A 20,905-nucleotide genomic window follows, 5' to 3' on the forward strand; every position below is an offset into this window, starting at 1 on the left:
CCCCTTTCTTTTCTCCTGCAGGGGAGGGATCACTCCCCTCTGCGTCCCCATTTCCCTCTCTCTTCTCCCCTTTTTTTCCTTTTCCAGTTCACCTCAATACACATATAAAAAAAATATATATATATAAAATTAACCATTTCTTTTTTTTTTTTCTGTAAAAAAATGCAACTTCTCAGCTCCACTCCCAGCAAGGCAAAGCCTGCAGCCCTCCCAAGCCCCCCACTGTGATTAAAAACCCGCAGGGTTTAGCACCTATGAACTCCTCCCTGAAGCTTTCAGGTTAAAAATTTGGTGAATTCAAAATTTTTTTGGGGGGGGGGGGGGGCAATAAAAAAAAAAAAAAAAGGATGGGCAGCACCTGCTGCGGAGGGAGGGACTGGGGCTCCCAGTACTGGGCAGACACTGCTATCTAGTGGTGCTAGAAATGGTTGTGCCAAGGGGCTCCCTGAGCCGGGGCGGGGGAAGCACCTCGGGGTCGATGCCCCCCGCCCTGTACCGGGGACACAGGCGGGGGGACACGGGGGGGAGGGCCCCCCCCACGCCACAGGCTACAAGGACAAGGCGAAGCCAGCGAGCTACCAGGCAACTTTTCTTTTTATTTCTTATAAAATATATTTCATATTGCTGCTGTAAAAATTACATTTCACATTTTTTTTTTTTTTTAAACTTTTTGCCAACCCCCCCCCCTTCTTTTTTTTTTTTTTTTTTTTTTTAAACAATAAAAATAATACTTGGAAGACAGCTGAGAAAAGCTCCAAGACGACAGAAAATTGACTCGATACGGCATCATCCCTCCTTGGCCGGTGGCCCCCTGGGGCACGGCCACAGCGCCAAATGTCCCCAACCCCCCCCCCCGCCCCGTGACACCCCCCCAAAATCTCCCACTGATGTGGGGTCACCCTGCGCTAAAGCGACGCGCTTCGGGGTCCCACCAGCAGTGGGGTGAGTGTCCCGGCTGGAGAGGTGGGGGGGGGGGGAGCAGCCTCCAATTAATTAGTGCCCAATTAAGAGGTTCCTATATACATACATATACACGCTCCGGGAGACAGCCGGATGGATGAGGGGAAACTCTCCAAGCTGGATTTACAGGTCGGGGTTACCCGCGGTTGGGGCCGAAGAGGAGTTTTTCTTGAGACCAGCGAGACTCAAGTGTCGGGAGGAAAAGTCCAATGGTCGGGAGGTGGCTGGAAGTGAGTTAAAAAATAACAGGAAAGAGAAATAATAGGGAAAAGGGCGAAAAATAAAAATTATATATCCAATGCCAACCAAGCCAATAGACAGGGTGGAAGCCTGCTGTCGTTTCTGCAAAAATACGAGGAGTTTTTTCTGTTTGCAAGTGTAAAAATTCCAAAATGCTCCCAAACCAAGAAGGAAAAACATAAAAAACAACCCACCCTGCACCAGCTTCTCCCTTAAAACTAAAAAATAAACAGAAAAGAGCCACGAGCACGAGGACAATTTTGTCCTGTTCAGTCCGTACCGCAAAAACCCTGCGAAAAGCAGCTGTACAGCCCCCCAGAAACACCCCTGGCAGTAAGTGCTATGCCTGCTTGTTCTAAAGCCATTGATGCCTTTTTCTTCCTATATATATATATATATATTCTTTTCTTAAAAAAGCATCTTTAACAGAAAAGCAGAAAGTTATTTTTGCTTTATTTTTCAGACACCTGAGCTCCCACCAGTGAAAAACCTGATTGCTGAGGCAGATCTGCGCTGGGAAGGACGGGGGGTGCCCTGTACTACACCCCGGTTTTGGGGAGGGGAGGGGATGGTGAACCCCCTCCTGGGGCTGGGGTGACACTGCACCCCGCCGCCAACCCCAGATGGCTTGGTTTGGTATTTCCTGAGTGACAGAGCTGGGAGCTGAGCTGTGCCCGGGCAGAGCCTGATGCCTTTTGGGGCAGAAAGGGCATAAAAAGCAAGAAGTAAAAAATTTCCAGTCCTGCCTGGGTCTCTCTGAGTCATGGGGGCAAAGGCACAAGGTCTGAGGAAAGGACAAATTCACCCCCTTTTGGTTTTTTGTTTCTTTTTTTTTTTTTTTCCCCCCTGTGCTCTGGCTGCTGCTTCGAGCCCTGGTGTTTGTTTTTGTTTGTTTTTTTTTTTTAAACAAAAAGAAAATAAAATTCGAAAAATTAAAATGCAGCTAGGTGCTGTGTGGGACTTCCCAAAGCGCCGGCTTGCTTACGGAGAGCCAGCAGCATCCCTGAAAATGCTGTCAGGCGCTTCCCCAGAAGGATGAATGGGCTGAGCTCCGCAGGGCCACGCAGGATGGGTAATGCTGGAGGTCAATCAGCAGCAAAGGCGTGAGGGCTTTCTTAATAAAAAAAAAAAAAAAAACAAACAAAAAAACAAAACTATTTTTGAGGAGTGCAACACCACCACCACGCAATTAATCGCTACAGGGCTGCGGATGCAGAGCACCAACCTGCAACGCGCTTTGGAAAGTTGTTTTTGTAATAAAACGCTCAACCTGGGAACCTGCAAAGTCTCCGATGTTGGCGGGAGAGGAAAAGGCTTTTCCTGCCCTTTTGCTGCTCACACTGGGCCCCGGCAGGGATGGGAGCCAGAGCCAGAGGCTCTCAGGGAGCAAAACCTCTCCTCTTCCCGGGATTTAAGCCGGACCTGCCCAGACCCACCTGGGATGTAACCCCGCGGGGTCGCACCCCGCCTGGGGAGCTCTGCTCCTGCTTTCCAGCAGCCAAATTTTGCAGCGGTTCGTTCGATACTGGAGGGAATATCAGGTTGCAGGACAATATACTGTTCATACCTATAGAATTGCAAGTGAACGGCAACAAAAATACCCAAATGCGTCGACAAGCACCAGTAACACATATATAAGTATCTCAACCCGCTTCGCCTGCCCACCTGACTCTTCAACAAGAGGGCTCGCAGCGATCCGGAGCAATACCACACCCTCCCAGCCACTTAATTTGCTTTTATAAGGAGAGTCCTTAAAACCTCCTTTATAAGGAGGGTCCTTAGAAGCACCCCGGGCACAAGCCGTGTGCAGGGATCGCTCTCGGCTTGACAGCTGTGGGTTACAGCCTATGATTATCAAAAACGCAGAGAAAAAAAATAATACAAATCCTGTTAAAAAAAAAAAAAATCCTAAAAAAGCTGATGGGGCAACGCAGCTCCCTCAGCCACACACATCCCAGCCTGATGCACCAGCAATGCTGGTGTAGGTGGGAGAGCTGTGGCAGCGATGGGAAACCAGCAGCAAGTCAGGTTGGGTAAATATATCTTTTAAAGGATGGAAGTCAGAAAACTGACTCCCCTCCAGGCTCAACGGGATTCAAAGCAAATGTTGAAGTGTTTTGCTGAATTGGGGCCATATGGTGATGCTAAGGGAAAGCCCTTCCCGATTCCCCCCAGCTGCCTTTACTGGTGGAATCATTAATTAGAAAAAATAAAAATTGCTCAGCCTAGTTTTGAAAGACACGGCGAGGGCCACAACACAGATTTTTCACGGAGCTAAGCAGACTTACAAAGCCTAAAATGAGAAGAAACACCAGCTTTTGCCTTAAATATTCTCAGTGTTTTCCTGATTAAAATGTTTGGGGGGAGAGGGGAGGTTTCCCCCCAAATGCCTCCAAAAACAACACGCTGGAACTGACTGGAGACACGTGTGGGCTTGAGCTACGGGTGTGACGTGACCTGAGCAAAGACCACATCCACACGGAGAGAGAAACTTCTGGCTCCTGCCCCAAGAACCGCTCCTGCCTTGCTTGCAGCAACCCAACAGCGTTTTCTTTTTTAAAGCTATAATTGTTACGGACCCTCTCCCTTAAAGGGTTCGAGGGATTTGCACTTTTTAGGTAGTCAAAAGGTCACGGGAAGCTGCCTCAACGCTTCACCCCAGTCACGCCGCGACAGTTCGGGAGATTTTAGGGCTGCTCTGGGAAATGCAGGAAGCTCTTTGGTCCCCAGATTGCCTCCAACCTCCCCCGAACCCTGAGGAACTGGCTTCCTTCCCTCCCAGCCCCAGCTTTTACCGTACAAAGGGAGATATTCTTCAGGTTTTAAAAAAAAGAAAGAAAAAGTTGGAAATTTTTTTTTAAAAAAAAGAGCAAACCCAGCAGATGTACAATATACAGAAGGAGGAATTTACACGCAGCTCTGGAGGTGTCTTCTGGGGTCCCAGGAGGTACCTCCAAGGTCCCTGGTTGCAGCAGTGAGGGACTCCGGTGCTCCCCGGGCAGGAGCAGGGGAGGGACGCGGCACCGCGGTGCTGCGCTCAGTCCAGGAAGCGCTGGCAGGCTTTTTTCCACCGGCAGGCTGTGCACCACTGGTCCCGGTGCTCGATGCCGTACACCTTACGGCACTTTTTGGCTTCACCACGGACTTTCCTGTGAAAGGGGGGGGAAAAAAAAAAAAAAAAAAACAAAAAAAAAACAACAAACCACAACATTTATCCACTCGTTGCAGAATTTCAGCCATGTATCTAAGGCCCCATGACCACGGCTGAGCCGCATCTCGGCTCCACCTCTGCTCCCTCGGGCCGGCGGGACCCTCACCTGGTGCCGATGGACACCCTGGGCGGCGAAGCGACGATCAGGTGGGACTTGAGCATCGGCGTCGGCGGCTGGGGTTCGCTGAAGCTGAGCGACCGGCTCCGCACCTGCGGGGAATCGGGTGTCAAAGGGGAGGTGGGACAACGCGGTTCCCCCTCCTGGGTGGGCCCCGGGTGCTGCGATGGAGCAGCGGCAGACGCGAATGTCCCCAGCCCACAGGTCTGGGTGTTTAGAATGGGGAGTGAGAAAGCAGAGATGAGGTCCCCATAGCTCCCAGCCCAACCCTGCACCCCAAAAGGACGAAGGGGAAACACACGCGGGACTCACCGGTGACAGGGACGGGAGGGTCGAGGTGGCAGTGGCCCAGCTGATGCTGGTGAAGATGTGGGGGGACACTGGAATTTGTATCGAGGGCAACGCCTGTGGGGGGAAAAGAGGGGTCAGCACTAGCCCCGGGGGCCCCCCATTCCCACGTGCTGCCCCACAGGCATTTACCTCCCAGCCTGGAGTACCCACAAACTGGGAGCACTGGGGGTGGGAGGGAAATCCCTGTGAGACCTCTTTTCCAGGAGGCACGCACCTCTTCCCTTCGCTGGGGCACAGCAGCTTCTTCACTTCACTAAACCACGTGCACCATCCTGGTCTATACGTATATATTTTTGCCCCTATTTATGTAGGCTTTCTGCTTTTACATGACGTCGTACCCGATCCCAGGGATGGGAATGGATATACATGCAGCTTATGGATCTATATACCCTATCCCTGCACTAGCTTGCAGCTCCAGAACAGCACTCGGCTCTTAAGCAGCCCGATGAGACAAGGGCCACTGGCCCAGGTTGCCCACGGGGCCACTGCTGTGGGTCCCCAGGTTTCCCATGAGTCAAAAGCCCGTGCCCAGGCGAGCATGCAGTGGAGACGTGCAGGATCCGGCGTGGCTGCATTCCAGCCCCAGGTTATCTGCCGACAGAAGGGCGTGTTGCATACCAGCACAGGGTAGCTGCAGGGGAGTAGAGGCCATCAGCTCCCTGCAGCCCAGGAACGGGCCTGAGCCCCTTCACCAGGTGTTAACGAAGCCGGTTGCTCAAGGGCTGAAGGGCAGCCAGGCAGGGGATGGTGCTACACCAGCACCAAAACCTCTCCCTGCTGCAGTGCAGATTAAATGTCCCCGCTGCAGCAGGGACTTGTGGAGCAAACCGGATCCCAGCCTGCCCTTTGGCAAGATTTCGGGAGGTGACCCCATCCCTGGGAGATGTCACCAGCTCACCTGGTAGGCATGATCAGCCTGGATGTGCCAGAAGGAGCTGGGGGCAGACTGGCTCAGGGCACTGCTGGCCAGGGCGGGCTCCAGCACCGGCTGTTCCACCAGTAACGCCTCCGGCTTTGCCAGCGCTTGCTGGATGATGATGGGGGCGGATGCGGACGTGGGGCTGGCGGCGGCGGCTGCCTCTGGTGCCGGCTCTTCCTTCACCTGCACTTCAGTGTAGTAGAAATCCTCCTCCCGCTTCCGCTGGTCAGAGTCTGCGCTGTCCCTGCCGGGGAGGAAAGGGGGACAGCAGTGAAAAGGCAGCCCTGTTTCCGGCAAGGTGAGTGGCCTCTGACTTCCCTGGGGCAGAGCAGCTTCGCTCCCAGGCTCCACAGCACCATGTCGGCCGGGATCAGCAACAGCCACTGTCTCTGCAGCAGCACTTTGCGCTTCCAAGGAGGATCAACACCTCTTCCAGGGCCTAAAAACACCGGCACGTTGACCAGGCACCACTAAAAATCCCGTGCTCATTTCTAATTGAGTTCGTTTAGCACAGCTGTGACCAAAGCCCTGCGGTTCACCCAGCAGGAAACAGCCTCTTCTGGAGTTTTTTTTATTATTTTCCCAGTGCGTTTATCCGGCACTGGATGGCAGTCCAGCGCTGCCCACTGCATCGCAGCCCTTCTGTCCTCGCCTTTCCCAGAGCACTCGTGTTTGCAAGGGGGGAGGAGAAAAGTAAATACGGGAAAAACACAGACCAAAGCACATGAAAACTAAGGTTGGGGTGAGAAATGCAATGGGGCCACCGTAGGAGAGCACAGCTGATCCCCACACCCACACCACTTCATATTTCGGGGGGAATTTGCAGGAGATCAGGACAAGCAAACTGTCAAAGGGGCAGCCACCACTGGGTGGGCACGTGGGTGTCTGTGTCAGCCCCAACGGCTGAGCTGGAGCCAGCCGCCGCGGCAGCAGGCACAGCTCTCGGGCTGCCAGCCCCTGCGAAACCCAACCGGGCTCACGCGGAATCTCAGCTCCCCCGCTGCAAAACATGCACCCGAGCTAGGCAGTCCCAAAGCCCAAATGGGGCTCCCGTGCCTCCCGGAAAGCCCTGGGCACCCTGAAGGTGGGGACACATCCAACAGTGGCTTTGGTGGCATGGACTGCTTAGCTGAGAACTGCCAAGCTCAGTGCAGAGAGGTCAGTATCTCTGATACTGGGGATACTCGCTGCAGGAATTACAAATTACGCAGTGGCAGGGTAGGCAGCTTCGGGTTGGGCAGGGATTGAGGAGGTGAAATCTTTGCCTTACCCAAGGTGCTGGGTCTTGACATGCCGCTTGATGCCGACGATGGAGCGCAGGACCTTGCCGCAGCTCGGCCACAGGCACTTGTACATCACCTTCACTGAGTTCTGGTGGAGAGACAGCCAGTGTCACCCTCTGCCTGGTGGCAGCGTCCCCTCTGCAGGACACCAGCTCAGCTCAAGCCACCCCACCGGTGCTGGGACCACCCCCCTGCCAGCAGCAATACCTTTCTCTTGCGTGGAGCGGGTTCGTCGAGGAGAAAGGGGTCGGAGTCAGTCTCGAAGCCGTCATCTGCCTGGGGGGAGCTCAGGGCCTCGCTGGAGTACTTGGGGCTGCCGGCGGGGTGGGGGGGCGAAGGGGTGGAGATGTCGCTGCCCCCGCTCCAGTGCCCGCTGGTGGTGCTGCTGCCGCTGTCCGAGACGTCGCCGCTCTCCTTCCAGGGATCGCACGCTGCCCGTGAGGCTGCGGGGAGGGGACACATGCTGCCACCGTCACCCCCCCCGGCAGAGACCAGCCCTGAGGCTGCATAACCCGCACCAACACTTTCCCTCTATTTATTTATTTAAAAAAAAAAAACAAACCTTGGCAAGGTGTAGCCTTTGCACCTTTGCTCAGCGCCAGCTTCCAATTATTGGCCATTTATCCTTTTTTTTTTTCCCGCCCCGTCCCCATCTTCCTTGGCACCAGTGCAATCCCACAGGCGCAGCCGGCACACGGCGAGCAGCCAGCACCAGGGCACGCACATTTCCCACGGCTCCGGGCAGCTATTTTTATCCCTCCGGCTGCATTTGACTCCTCGGGAATGAAACTGCCTCTAAAAAAAGGAGCGACCGGGCAGTGCTCCCCAGCCTGGGACTCCAGTGCAGGGCTCCCCGGCCCCCTGGGATGGCTGCAGAGAGCAGGGTTACCCCCACCGTGCTGCCAGGGGTGTCCCGGCCTGCCTGGCCCCAACCGGTGCCGGCACCCGTGGCCTCTGCCATGACCCTGGTGCCCCTCCCTGGCCACCTCCAGCCCAGCGTGGTCCCCGTGCCAGCAGCTATTCAGCACCAGGCAGCCAACAAGAGCCCAAGCACTGAGATTCAAAGGGCACGGCACGTTTCCCTACATCTCGCATTTCAGATGGATTTTCTTTAATATATATTTTTTTAATGCACACTCACGGTGGATGCCGCTCTCGCCAGTGGGAGGGCTCTGCACCACCGGGCTGCAGGAGAGGCTCGTCAGCACCATGGCTGCCACCATCTCGTCCATCTCCACAGCGGCGTCGGCTTTCCTGCACGGCGGGGGGAAGAGGTGTGAAACGTGCAGAGGGAAGAACAGAGAAACAGCCCAGGTACAAGCCGGGGAGCCACCAGGCATCCGAAGGGCAGCACAACCTGCAGCAGCTCAGGTTCACCCCCACCACCTCCCTCTATAGACTTCAAGTCATTTTTAAGTCACTGGGAAGGATGTTTTCTCCTCATTTGGAGGAAAAGAAAAATTGAAAATCCCCTTAATCCTAAAATTTAACCATCTTCTGGATAATCCCATGTTGGGAAGGCAGATATACCCCCAGCATCACCGCTCTCCTGGTGTAAAACCGGGAGCGAGCGCTGCCAGAGCCACCAAGAGCCGCTCTCCCACTCAAGTGAGATGCCACCAGGCAACAGCACGAACCTTTTGGGTACATCGATACTGCTGGATACGGATCTCTGCAGCGCCTCAGCAGGGCCAGGACCGCCGGCTGTGGGCAGGGCTGTGGGCTGGAGCGTGGCCGGCCGCACGTCCTGCACCCTCCAGCACGCCTGCAAGCCCTGCTCCGGCAGCAGCACCTTCACCTTGTCGCTCAGCGGGTTGTGCTGCTCCACGAGGCCGGCGCACTCCTGCCCATTGTAGGTGACGAGGACCTGAAAACGGCACGAGGCATGGTTTGTCGGTGCCACCCGCCACCCCGCTGCTGTCGGGGGATGGCCTGCTTCAGCACAAGCAAGCCTTCGCCTGTCACAGGATCCTCCCTCCTCCTCCTCCCGCAGCGGAGGGGGCCACAGGTGGCTTTAGGACAAACGCAGAGCCTGTCTTGAAAGGCTTGGACTTCAGACTGTCATCACGGCAAATCAAAGGTGTGGCCAAGGTTCATCCCAGCCCCACCACCAAGAGATCTGCTTTTCCCAGGCACAAGCTCCCCAGCTCCAGCAATCCCACGCTGAGGGATTTGCCAAGCTGGAATCAGCCGCCTCTCTCAATGTCATAAGTTTGGGTAGACTTTTCTCCAATGAATTTGTCTGCTTTGGCTTTGTTCTCATGTCATCCTGCTACAAGGACTCCCACAATTATTGCACACGCTGGCAAAATACGTAGGTAAAAGGATTAAAAGCCAGAGGGGGAGGAGGAAATGGAGTTTTCCAGGACAAAGTGATCCTGAATTCACCCCTTGGCTCCTCCAGCCCCAGTTCCTTCAGGCAGGGGAAGGAGATGTGCAAACCTCACCTTCTCCTGCACAGTCCCAAACTCCTTCTGATGGGGCAGTTTTCCACCACTATCACCCATGAGCTTATTTCTGTTAATGGAAATGTATCTGTGTCAAAAGACACTACGTGTGTCCCCGGCTATTTATAAGAAGAAAAACATCTCTTTATGGAAGTGCTACAGGTGTCACCACCAAAAAGACAATATGGGATGGACACGCGGACCCATACCCTGACCAGGGAGGAGCCTGCGATACCATCACAAGTAGAACCTCCAGCAGAAACACTGGGATGGAAAAAGCCACCCACGGTGGAACCAGAGTTAAGGGGATCAGCGCAAGAATCAGGACACAGAAGACCCTGACCCTCTCTTTCTGAAAAGGAGTGAGGCTTCCACGTGAACTACATGGGCCATCCCCCAAACTGCACATGGCATGAGGAGCCAACATCTCCTTCAGCTTCGCAGGGCTCCCAGCGCAGATCCTGGCTGTCACTGGGAGGTGAAGGCACCCCATCGCTATTTTCATGTTGTTCCCAGCAGCAAAGCAAGCAAGCAAAGTCCTCCACAGCGGAGCATGTAGGAGAAAACAACTCTCGCTGTCCTGTGGTTAATAAAAACAGGGCAGGAAGAGCCAGAAAACCGAACAGGGGCCTTATTTACACTCCATTTCACAAGCTCTGCCCAGAAAAGGTTTTACAGTTCTGCAGGTAGCAGCCAAGAAATGGGCTCTACGTCAGCAGCTCACGGCTCTCCTCAGGCAGTGCTGCTTGGCCAAGTAAGTGCTAACAGGAACTGTGCCCGTAGGACTGAGACTGAGTGCTGGTCCGGGCCCCAGGCAGTGCCCTGGCCAAGGCACAGCAAAGCATCAGGAGCCCAGGGCACTAGAAATGGTGGGATCCAGCAGGACTAGATGTCCTTTCTGGATGAGCCACCGCACCTCACTCGTCCCCAAGAGCTTCTTCCACACCATTGAGCCTTAACCCTGCAGCAAAAAGCTGCTGCAGATCGAGCTCTGAGGCCCGAGCCATGAGGTTCATGGCCAGTGTGGCTGTGCTGGGGGGCTCCTTGCCACTTCCCTTCAGGTGTGAACGTGGGTTATGGGGAAGCAGAACAAGCTCATGGAAGAGAAGTCCACTGGGAGTCACTAAATGTATAGAAACCACCTCCCTTAGCCTCAGTGGGAAAACACTGGAGGGAAACGTCAGGTATTCTTTCTGTCTTCTCTGGACACCCACTTCTGGCTAGGATTGGAGATGTCTCCTGGAGGAGAAGGATCTCCACTTGAGCCACGATGCTCCAAACCCATCAGGCACAGCCGGGGCCAAGCACACTAACGCCAACACCCATTAACGGTTCTTGGTAATTACAGATCCTCACCGCACCTTACAGCAGGAGAGCCCCAGGAGTTTTATTCCCTGCCAGAGCCACCCACTGGAGCGCACCCCGCCAGCCAAGAACACCGAGAGCTTCCTTACGTACCTGCTGCCCGGCACAGAGCTGCCGGTGGCCGGGGAACCTGGGTACTTGGCTGCTCTCCTCCGCTGCCTGCGCGCAGGATCCGTCCTCTCGCAGCGCCGCATGGGCAGATGCCTGACCGAGGTCGGTCTGCAAGCCAGGGATTTGGGTGGCCACCAGCACCCCGTCGGCCAAGGTGCTGGGTGCAGAGACGCGGGTGCCTAGCAGGGAGCGCTTCCCCAGACGCCTGGACAGGACGCTCGCCATCTCGGACACGCTGCGGAAGAGAAAGACATGGGGGTGTTACCTCCAGTGCAGGACCACGACGTTCAACCAGTGTCTTCCCCTTCCACTGCCACCCTGGGAGCTGAGAAAGCTGCTCTCTGCTGCACCAGTATCTCCAGCCACCCCTGGAGATGTGGGGACAGCGGTGTGCCTGAGCTCTCCCCACCCTGCAGCTCTTGTCTTTACCATCATTTCTAAACCCTTCTGGAAAAAAAAAAAAAAAAGGGATGAGCCCAGCACCAAGGAAACCCACAGACGCAGTCAGGACAGTCTTCGGAGCCCACGTCCCCTCCTCGAGCCACCACCGGTGCCCACTCCCAAGGCCACTGTGGCTATTCCCGCCTGTCACGCTGAAACCCGCCGTCTGTGTTCTTCAACCTTGACCTCGAGACTTGGGCTCGTGCCCAGCTCAGCGCTGCAACTCCCCTGCCCGCACCCAGCAGGAGAGGAGAGCTGTCTGACAGCAAAAGCCAGCGCCCCTTCTCAGCTAGCACCCCAATGCTCCCCTTTTTGGGAGCTCTCGTGCTTTTGGGAGAGGTTTCTCCAAGCTTGTATCTCATGCCCAGCCCTCCTAGGGTCGGTCTGGCAACAAACAGGGAGCATCCTCCTGACCTGCTTTGTTACAAAAAGAAAATTTTGGAGCATTTTTATCCAGAACTCCTTCTCTGTAACTCTCTTTAACCTATTTTTGCCCCCAAAACCACTGTCCTTTCCTCTGACATTGTTTTTTCTTGTGTCGGTACAGCTCTGCTAGCAAGCCTGTTCAGAGAACAGCTTGCCTGGCTCATTTCTTTGGGTTTGTAGATTTTACTGCTGTTTTAAAAGAAAAAAGGGTTTATAGGTTTCCTTCAAAGCAAGGGATACCCAGGCATGGGGACAGACAGAGCATCCAGCCCAAATAAATATGATGGCTCCAGCAGCACGCACTGACCTCCTCTGTCCCATCCTCCTCCCAGTGTCTCCTCTGCCGCAACACCCTCTCCCCGAGGAGCACGGAGCATGAGGATGCACGCTGCGGCAACGCCGAAGGGTGACAGCGCCTGGGGTTTGGGAGGAGGGAGAGGAGGCAAGAGGTTCCGTGCTGCCCCATGTCTTGGGGTACACTGAAAAAGTCACGTGCTTTCTCACCGCCAACAAACCTGTCACCTCTGTCACCCTGCCTGGGCTTGTCAGTGAGTGTCACCCAGACGACCAGGGGCTGCGGGTGTTTGTCGGATGTTTGTCAGGTGTCTGGGCTGGAGCATAACCCAGGCCACAGAGAGTCCAAGTCCAAGGAGCTGCTGCTTGTGCAAGAGGGGGGATTAATCCTGAACCGCCACGCGCTCACATCCAGACCCTCCCTTCCTCACACAGGGTCGCTGTCATGGCAGATGCCACGTTATTTTTTGAGTTTGGGTTTGGTTTTTTTTTTTTGACATCTGGTTTATACAGCGCTGTCTTGCACACTATCTTGGATGAGAAAAATTTCCCGAGGAAGGCAAGGGGAGCTCACCGCTCCTCTCAACCTCCAGCCGCCCCAGGGTTACTCCAAACCACGTCCTGCTTCAAAGGACACCCAAGATTTACAAGTGGTTTTATGAATAACCATACGCACTCAAGCTCACTTTGTCCTTCCCCCGAAATCCCGCCGGCCCCAAGTAGAAAATTAACAGCTATTTAGGAGCCATAAAGAATAGAGCAGGAAGAGCGGGATAGGGTGCGAAGCGGATAGAGGAGTGCCGAGGAGAGCACCTTGCGCCAGGGCTGCCCGGCCCGCAGCGCACCGGGACTTGGCCGCCGTCACCACCTTCCCTCCAGAGCAGGATCAAAGCGGCCGCGGCAGCCGGCCGAGCAGAGCCGCTCCCCTGGCTTCCCTCTTATCTCGCCCTGCCCGAGAAACACTCCGGACTCTGCAGCATACGGGCATCACCGGGGGATGCTCCAGAGCCCACTCTGTCTGATAATTTTTTTTTTTTTTTTTTTTCCCCCCCCCACAGTGCAACATGTTTTCTGAACACAAGCGATGTGACCAAGCAGCTCTGCTCCCAAATCTCCTATATAAACCCACATGCGACTTTCTCATCCAAAAGAAGATCAAAACAGCTGGTGGAGGGGGACACGGCGGTTTGGCTCAAATCCCAGAGCGAAGCAGCAGCAAAGCCCCTCCACCTCACCGCGGGCGTTAACCACCAGACCACATTTCCTCCCACATCACCTTAAAACCTCACTCCCTGATAGCCGAGGCTCCGGGATTTGGGAACTGCCCCTCCGAGGGCTCAGGGAATCGACGCGGCAACGTCGGTGCCGCCGCCGTGTAGAAAACGGCGCTGAAATCTCCTCCGCCTCCCTCCCCGACGGCCGACGCACGCCGGTTTCAAGGCAGCGCTTGGCCGGCGGCCAGGTGCGGGGAGGGCAGCGCTGAAGGTGGGAGGCTGCTTCTCATTTCCTTCGGGGTTTCATTTTGCCTTTCCTTTCCTTCCCCCCCCTCCAGTCCGGGGTGTGGGGGGGGGGGGGAAGAGGGAAGGAAAACCCTGCCCAAATCCAGTTTTCGGAGCCACATCTGCTTCCAGCAGACCGTTGAACGCCAGATTCCATTTCAGCGCTCGGCCCATAGCCGAGGGTGACACACCAACGCTGAAAAATCCTTCCCCCCCCGCGCCCCAAAACACAAAGCAAAAAGAAGAGCGAGCGTTGGGAGGGCGTCAGCGGCGCAGGCGGAGCCGGGAGGCCACGCTGCTGCCGCGAGCCCTCCCAGCTGTTAGCAATCACGCGCCGCAGGGGTCAGAGCCGGCACAGATCCCAAATTATTTCTTGCTTCAATGCCGGGTGTGTATTTTGGACGGCGTTTTTCCAGCTCTCGCCGGGGAAAAACATCAGCTCTTGTGCCTACCGGCGTTGCCGCTGCTGCCGGCAGAGCAAAGCCCGGGTGGAGGTTCTGGGAAAGCAGGCGCCTCATTTGGCAAATGAGGAACGCTTCGTTTAGCAAGCAGGGACGGTCGGGGAGGGGAGCCGTGGCAAAGCGGGGAGGGTGCCCCGGTGCTCACCCCAGCTGCTGTTTGTCCGGGGTTTGCCGGGAGAAAGACAGCTCCCTGCACCCATGGTGCTGTGCAGACCAGGACTGCAGGCACACATCCCCCTCCCAGAGAATGTGCAATTACAGCACACCCCATTTCCCCTGTTTTTTTAGGAAGAAATGCTGCTAGGTTCCCTCAAACACAGCCTAACTCCTGCCACAGACCACCATGCAATGGATCAGAAACACAGACCACAAAATCTACCCTGTAAGAGACCCCAAACGTGGCAATAACTGATAATAAACCCCAGTCTTTCGTCTGCTCTCCCAGCCCGCCGTTTCCAAAAAGCCCCTTCTCATCCCAAAATGTCCCGAAGCCCTTTACAAACCGCACTCCAGCCCTGTGCCCATTGGCACACGTGACCGGGAAACAAGATATCCGCACGGAGCGGATTGCAAAGTTTGGGCCTTTATTAAAAAAAAAAAAAAAAAAGGAGCACCAAGGATCTACTGACCCCGGGATGGAGCCAAACCTACCCGTGACCTAACCCTCACAGACAGTAATACAAAACAGGCACCTTCCCCAAGGGTTTCCTCCTAATCCTGCCTTGGTGCTCACGGCTTGGGTTACACCCGTGGACGTGTCAACGTGGGGCTGCACCGTATCCCCATCAGCAGCACCAGGAAGGGCTCCCCAACCCACGCCCACACCAGAGTTTGCTGCTGCCGGGCGATTCTGGAGGAAAATGCTTTCGGATGGCCGCCGGCCTGCCTAAAACGCATTTTGTGGTGCAGGCAGGAATGCCGGAGCAGGCACAGTGACTTCCCCAGGCACCGGTGGGCCGGTGCGAGCCGGCAGCGAGGGCAGCCAGGAAGGAAAGGGCGGGAGTTTGCTGCTTTCTGGGAGCGGTGCCGGCCGAGCGTGACTTGAAGCCATGGTGTGAGCAGCGGGACGAGAGTGCAGCAGGAGACAGGGCATGCATGGCATGCGTGTGTGTGCATGCGTGTGCAAGGCCCGCGGCCGTGGGGGCTGGCAGGGCACGTGGGGAAGATGGCAGGGCCGGCGGCAGAGGAGGAGGAGGAGGAGGCGTGTGCCCGGGCCTGCCGTGGAAGGCGGCACCGGGCAGGGCACGTGTGCGTGGGGCGGGTTGCGGCGGGAGGGGGACATGCATGGGGGGTGGGAGGGGACGGACACACAGACAGGCACCGGGTAAGCCGGGGGGCGGGGCAGGCACCGGGAGCGGCGGGGGGGGGGGGGGCATGCACCGAGCACAGGCCCCGGTTGGGCGGGACATGCACGGGAAGGAGGGGGGGGAAGACTTGGAACGAAGGGGGGGTGTGCATGGACCGGGCAGGCCGGGGGTGTGGCACTCACCGGGGTGGGGGCTGCATACACCGGGGACACACAGACACCGGGCAGGGGTGTGTGCATGAACCGAGAGTGAGGGGCGAGGGGGGGGGAGGGACAGGCACCGGGCCCGGCTCGGGAGAGGGGGATGCGCGCACCGGGGGACGGCAGAGACCCGAAAGGGGCTGGGGAAGAGGGTGCAGAGCCGGCTCCCCCCCCCCATCCCCCCCCGGCCACCTCCCCGGGAAAGCGGGAGTCGCACGGCAGGGGAGCGGGCCCAGCGCGGCTCGGCGCTTACCTCCGGCGCGGCTCCCGCCTTCCCCCGCCCTCCTCCCCCGCCGCAGCTTGTTTTGAAATCCCCGTCCCCGCCGCGGCCGGCTCACGTACGCGGCGGCCCCGGGCTGGAGCCCCGCCGGGCGGGGCGGGGAGGAGCCGGGGCCGGGGGGAGGCGCGGCCCGGGCGGGCGGGAACCGCCGCTCCCGCGCGCGGGGTTTTTATTATTATTATTTTAGGGCTTTTTTTTTTTTATTTCCCCTCCCCGTTTTTTCTCCCTGGCGATGCCGGGCGGGGAGGAAGGAGGGAAAGAAGGAAGGGAGGGAGCAGGGTGGGGGATACCCGGCACCGCCGCCCCGCTACTCACAGCGTCCGGGGAGCCCCGCTCCGCGCCTCGCCGCCGGCCGGGTTAAAGCTCCCGGGGCCGGGCTGATGTAAACAACCTCCCCACATGCTCGGCCCCTTCCTGCGCATTGGCTCCGCGCTTCCCTTTAAATTCACGCCCCCGGCCCCGGCGGGCTGCGCCGCCCTGGCCCCGGCCCGGGGGATGCCGGCGCTCCCCGCCCGCCCAGTTTTTGGGGCGGGCGGGGGCATCACCCCTCCGCTCTCCACCCCGAGCCGCCCGGGAGAGCAAAGCCCCGCGGCCCCCGCCCCGGCTCCCCGCAGCTCCCCGGGCTCCGCTGTTTACCCGAGCGGCGGGGGTGGTGGCGGGGGGAGACGCCAGGCGTAGTGGCTGGCAGCGCTCATGCGATTTCTTAATGCTTACTAAGCTGTATTGGCCTGAAAGGCGCTTTTTTAAAAAAAAAAAAAAAAAAAAAATGTATTTTTTGTCTATGGGGCTTTTCGCCTCCGCAGGGCTCCCCCAGCACCCTCCTGCCCAAGGGATGGGGCTCCCCGTCACCCCACTGTCCTTCCCCCCCACCCCGCCGAGGCACAGACACGGGAGCCTCTTGCTTTGCATTTAACGGGCCCTACCGCTAATTTCTCTTCGAGGGGACTTTATGATGACCCCGACTCAGTCCCTGCCGCAGCTCTCCACAGACCTCAAGGGGTTTTATCCTGCTGAAGCAGCTTCACTGGTCTCATCGAGTCTGTTTAACAATAAGGGAGAATTAAATTAACACCAGCGATGCCCCTTTCGGGTTTATTTTGGTTTCAGGCACTGAATTTCCTCCCTCAAAGCCTCAGCTTCTGGGTTCCCTGTGACAAAAATTCCGACTTTTGCTGTTTGGCCCTTTATAGCGTGTTATGGGAAAGCTGATGTAGAAATGAAGTGGCCAACACAACGCCTTGGGGTTTACTCAGGACCCCCCAAATACCAAACACTGCCTTATACCCACCAGGAGAAAAAGCGTGATATCCCTTCCCTCTGTCAGAAGGGCCACTCGCTACCAGCCCATCTGGACAAACACATTTAAAAACTCCACACAGGCAAGGCGATTTGTTTTAATGTATGTCAGCTAGTGGAGACGAATGCTAGGCCTATTGACAGATTTAAAAAAAAAAAAAAAAAAAAGTGTATTTTTACCACCAACTAAATATATAGAACGCAGGGGCAGGATTTTACTATGGTTGTCCAAGGTAAATTGTCAGGACAGGAAGGGGTTATCATCTACTCGTTGTATAAGAATGGAACCTGCCTTGTCTGCATAAGGACTTAAGTATTTCTCAACAATATATATGTATTTTTTTTTTTTGTCCAGTAAAAATAAGGTACCTTCTCCAAAGTACCCAAACAGAATCCAAAATCTTCTACTTCCAGCAGTGCTCCTAAATTTCCTCCCAAGCTCCTCAGACTTGGATTTCTAAGTCACCTCCACACCTGTTAAAATGAGAAGGGAGTTATTGCACGTGCAGATGCGGGCAGGTGCCTACGAGATCCCTCGCCTGGCGATCTCATGCACATCAGGAGGCAGCTTTCTCTGTGGAGACGTGTTGCTGCAACAGGCGAGCGAAAACATTTCAAACCAGCTGGGCTGGGGGGCCGAGAGGGCACTGCACACACCACTGGTGTTGGTGGAGGCTTCCCCCGGCAGTGGGTTGGCCCAGCGATGCTCAGCCCCGTGCCGAGGGCTGCCAGCCCCCAGTCCTGGGGGTCAGGAGGTGGCAGCTGGGGGAGAGGAATGGGGCAGGACCCCCCGTGGGCAGTGGGCACCAGCTGCTCGGTGGGGGGAAGGAGCCAGTGGTGGCAGCACCTCAGCCCAGAGGGAGGTGATGCCAGTCACCTTCCCCTGGCCTCACAAGCTGCCATGGCTGCCCCTCATCTCCCCTCAAGGTGGCTTCTCGCACTGCACGGCAGCCACCCCTCAATCCTCAGTCTCCCCTCATCTCCTGCCATGGTGGCCCCTCATATCCCCATGGTCACCCTTCACCTTCCCTCACAGCCATGGTTCCTAACCCCTCATCTCCCCCCAGAGCAGCCCCTTACACCCCATGGCCATTGCGCCTCACCCCTCATGGCTGCCCTTCTCTCCACATGGCTGCCCCTCACTCCCCCATGGCCACCCCTCAAATCTACTTTTCATCTCCCCTCATAGACACTGCCATTCAACCCTCACAGCCACCCCTCACCATCTCCACTGATGGCTGCCCCTCATCTTCCACCCCAGAGTAGCCCCTCACTCCTCATGGCCACCCATCTCCCCCCATGATCTCCTTTCATTGCCCCCCCTCATCTCCCTGCGTAGTGGCCCCTCACACCGCACAGCTGCCATCTCCTAACCCTCATAGCCACCCCTCACGACCTCCACTCATGGCCACCCTTCACCCCTCATGTCCACCCCTCATCTCCCCCCATGATCTCCTTTCATTGCCCCCCCTCATCTCCCTGCGTAGTGGCCCCTCACACCGCACAGCTGCCATCTCCTAACCCTCATAGCCACCCCTCACGACCTCCACTCATGGCCACCCTTCACCCCTCATGTCCACCCCTCATCTCCCCCCATGGCCACCCCTCCCACCACATAGTTGCCATCTCTCACCCCTCACGGCTTCCCCTCCTCTCCCCCCATAGCAGCCCCTCACACCACACAGCTGCCGTTTCCTCACCCCTCACAGCTACCACTCATCTCTCCTCATGACCACCCCTCATGGCCACCATTCACATCCCATGGCCGTCATCTCCCCTCACGGCCACTCATCACACTGCATAGCTGCCATCCCTCACCCCTCATGGCTACCCCTTATGTTCCCCCCTCATAGCCACCCCTCACATCCCCTGGTCGCCCCTCACCTCTCATGGACACCTCTCATCTCCCCTCACGATTCCCCTTCATAGCCACCCCTCACATCCCATGGTCGCCCCTCACCTCTCATGGACACCTCTCATCTCCCCTCACGATTCCCCTTCATAGCCACCCCTCACATCCCATGGTCGCCCCTCACCTCTCATGGCTACCTCTCATCTCCCCTCACGATTCCCCTTCATAGCCACCCCTCACATCCCATGGTCGCCCCTCACCTCTCATGGCTACCTCTCATCTCCCCTCACGATTCCCCTTCATAGCCACCCCTCACATCCCCTGGTCGCCCCTCATCTCCCCTCACGATCCCCCCTCACGACCACCCCTCACACCACACAGCCGCCGTCCCTCACCCCTCATGATCTCCCCTCACGGCCCCCCCACCCCTCAGCACCGCCCCCCCCCCCCCCCCCCCCCCCCCGCCCTGTCCCCCTCCCGCCAACTGACGTCCCCGTCGCGTTCCGTGTGTTTCTGTGTGTGCGCCCCCGCCCCGCGCCGCTGGCGGGAACGGCGCGTGCCCTCCACCCCCCCCCCCCCGCCCGCCCTGACTACGTGCAGTTCCCCACGTGGCGGCCGCGCGCGCCCCCCGGCCAGGGAACAGCCCGCCCGGCACGTTCGCGCCCCCGTCCGCGAGCCGAAGGCGGGGAGGTTGGGGAAGGGAGCGCCCGCCAATCGGAGGGCGGCAGGCCAGCCGGAAGGGACCAATGGCGGGGAGGCAGCGCCGCGCGGCGGCCAATAGCGGCGGGCCGTGAGGGGGGAAAGCCCCGCCCTTCCACCGCCTCCCCACCGGCGCCCTCCGCGGCGCTGCGGCTGAGCGCGGCGCCAGCCCGGGGCGGCTGCGGCGGGGCGGGCAGCTCCTGCCGCCCCCCCCTCCTTCAGCCCCGCGTCCCCCGGGGGGGGCCGCACCAGCCCCTGGCCCCCTTCCCGGCGCTCGGCGGGGGTTGTGGCTTCATCCGCCGGGCGCTTCGGCTGTGGGATGTGTGTGTGTGTGTGGGGGGGGGGGGAAGCGTGATGGGAGGCCCCCGCTTGGGCCTCGCCGGGAGCTGTGGGGAGGAGTGTCTCCCGTGGGCGGCCCTGAGGAGCCGTGAGGGCCCGGTGCGCCCCCCCCTCCCGCCTTCCTGCCTTCAGTCACGGCGTGGCGTGGGCTGCTCCTCAGGGCGGGGACAGCCCGGCCAACGGGGAAATCGGAGGTGGTGGCTCAGCCTCGGGTTGGCGTGTGGCGACCGCGGTTGCTTTTATTTTATTAAAAGGTGGAAAAGTTTGGTCGAAGCTCTGGGAGAAATCATCTTGTGTTTTCGCTCTGTTTTCAGTGCAAGCAGCAAAGGGGTGGCGAGCGGCGGGCACTGTGTGCGGTGCAGGTCAGCCGTGTCTTACCTAGCCTGGATGCCAGCCGCACCGTATGCCCACAGCACCGGGCACAGATGCGTCCTGCTTCCAGAGGCATTTCTTCACCTCTGTGTTCTAAAAAATCATTCGCAGCCCATTAAAAAAAAACCCTGACATAAATGCGTGAGACTAAACAAATAGTCACACCCATCAACTGTCTATCCTAAATCTTGCAAAATTCTTCCAAGCCCGTGGAAAATTCTCACCTTAGGGCGTTATGTGACCTCTCTCTATCCCAGCTTTATCGATTCCCATCGCACTAATTTTACCTTTAGCATCAAAAGTTTGGGGGTGATGTCAGGTTAAATTTTAGCTGCAAGTAAGCTGAAAGGGCTAAATCCAAGCAGAATAAGTACTCATGGTGCCTGTCTATAGTCTGGATTCAGAGACTTGGTGTAGTGTAAGAGTGTTTAATA

At 57.3% G+C, this 20,905-nt stretch overlaps 1 protein-coding gene across 6 annotated transcripts; it reads right to left on the bottom strand.

The window, feature by feature from the left end:
- Positions 1-683: 683 nt before the first annotated feature.
- ZNF395 (zinc finger protein 395) lies at positions 684-18,228 on the bottom strand. 6 transcript variants are annotated; one of them, XR_004407800.2, is made up of 11 exons: positions 16,229-16,506; positions 10,988-11,240; positions 8,720-8,949; positions 8,224-8,336; positions 7,290-7,525; positions 7,070-7,170; positions 5,779-6,043; positions 4,842-4,934; positions 4,518-4,621; positions 4,112-4,349; positions 684-1,184 (listed from the first exon to the last, which is right to left on the bottom strand). XR_004407800.2 is itself a non-coding variant. In XM_032997591.2 (11 exons), the coding sequence occupies exons 3-11, from the start codon at positions 11,228-11,230 to the stop codon at positions 4,238-4,240; spliced, it is 1,497 nt and encodes a 498-aa protein (XP_032853482.1). In that variant the 5' UTR covers positions 11,231-11,240; positions 16,837-16,952; positions 17,579-18,228; the 3' UTR covers positions 2,129-4,237. The 6 variants fall into 6 exon arrangements, 4 of the variants coding, with proteins under 4 accessions (XP_032853482.1, XP_032853481.2, XP_032853483.1 ...); XR_006166502.1 differs by lacking the exon at positions 684-1,184 and adding an exon at positions 2,129-2,314; XM_032997591.2 differs by lacking the exons at positions 684-1,184; positions 16,229-16,506 and adding exons at positions 16,837-16,952; positions 17,579-18,228 and having other exon boundaries at positions 2,129-4,349.
- Between the last annotated feature and the right edge of the window lie 2,677 nt (positions 18,229-20,905).

This window comes from Tyto alba, unplaced genomic scaffold (genome assembly GCF_018691265.1).
Source record: "Tyto alba isolate M040663 unplaced genomic scaffold, T.alba_DEE_v4.0 Super-Scaffold_40, whole genome shotgun sequence".
Classification (NCBI taxonomy): Eukaryota; Metazoa; Chordata; class Aves; order Strigiformes; family Tytonidae; genus Tyto; species Tyto alba.

What these genes read in the sequence shown, in the direction of transcription:
- ZNF395 (XM_032997590.2), bottom strand. Translation starts at nt 16,455, where the DNA reads ATGCCCCCGCCCGCCCCAAAAACTGGGCGGGCGGGGAGCGCCGGCATC. An exon ending in AGGCTGATCATGCCTACCAG is followed by an intron (nt 4,935 to 5,778) that starts GTGAGCTGGTGA and finishes TTCCCCCCACAG; the next exon opens with GCGTTGCCCTCGATACAAAT. An exon ending in AGGGTGTCCATCGGCACCAG is followed by an intron (nt 4,350 to 4,517) that starts GTGAGGGTCCCG and finishes CCCCTTTCACAG; the next exon opens with GAAAGTCCGTGGTGAAGCCA.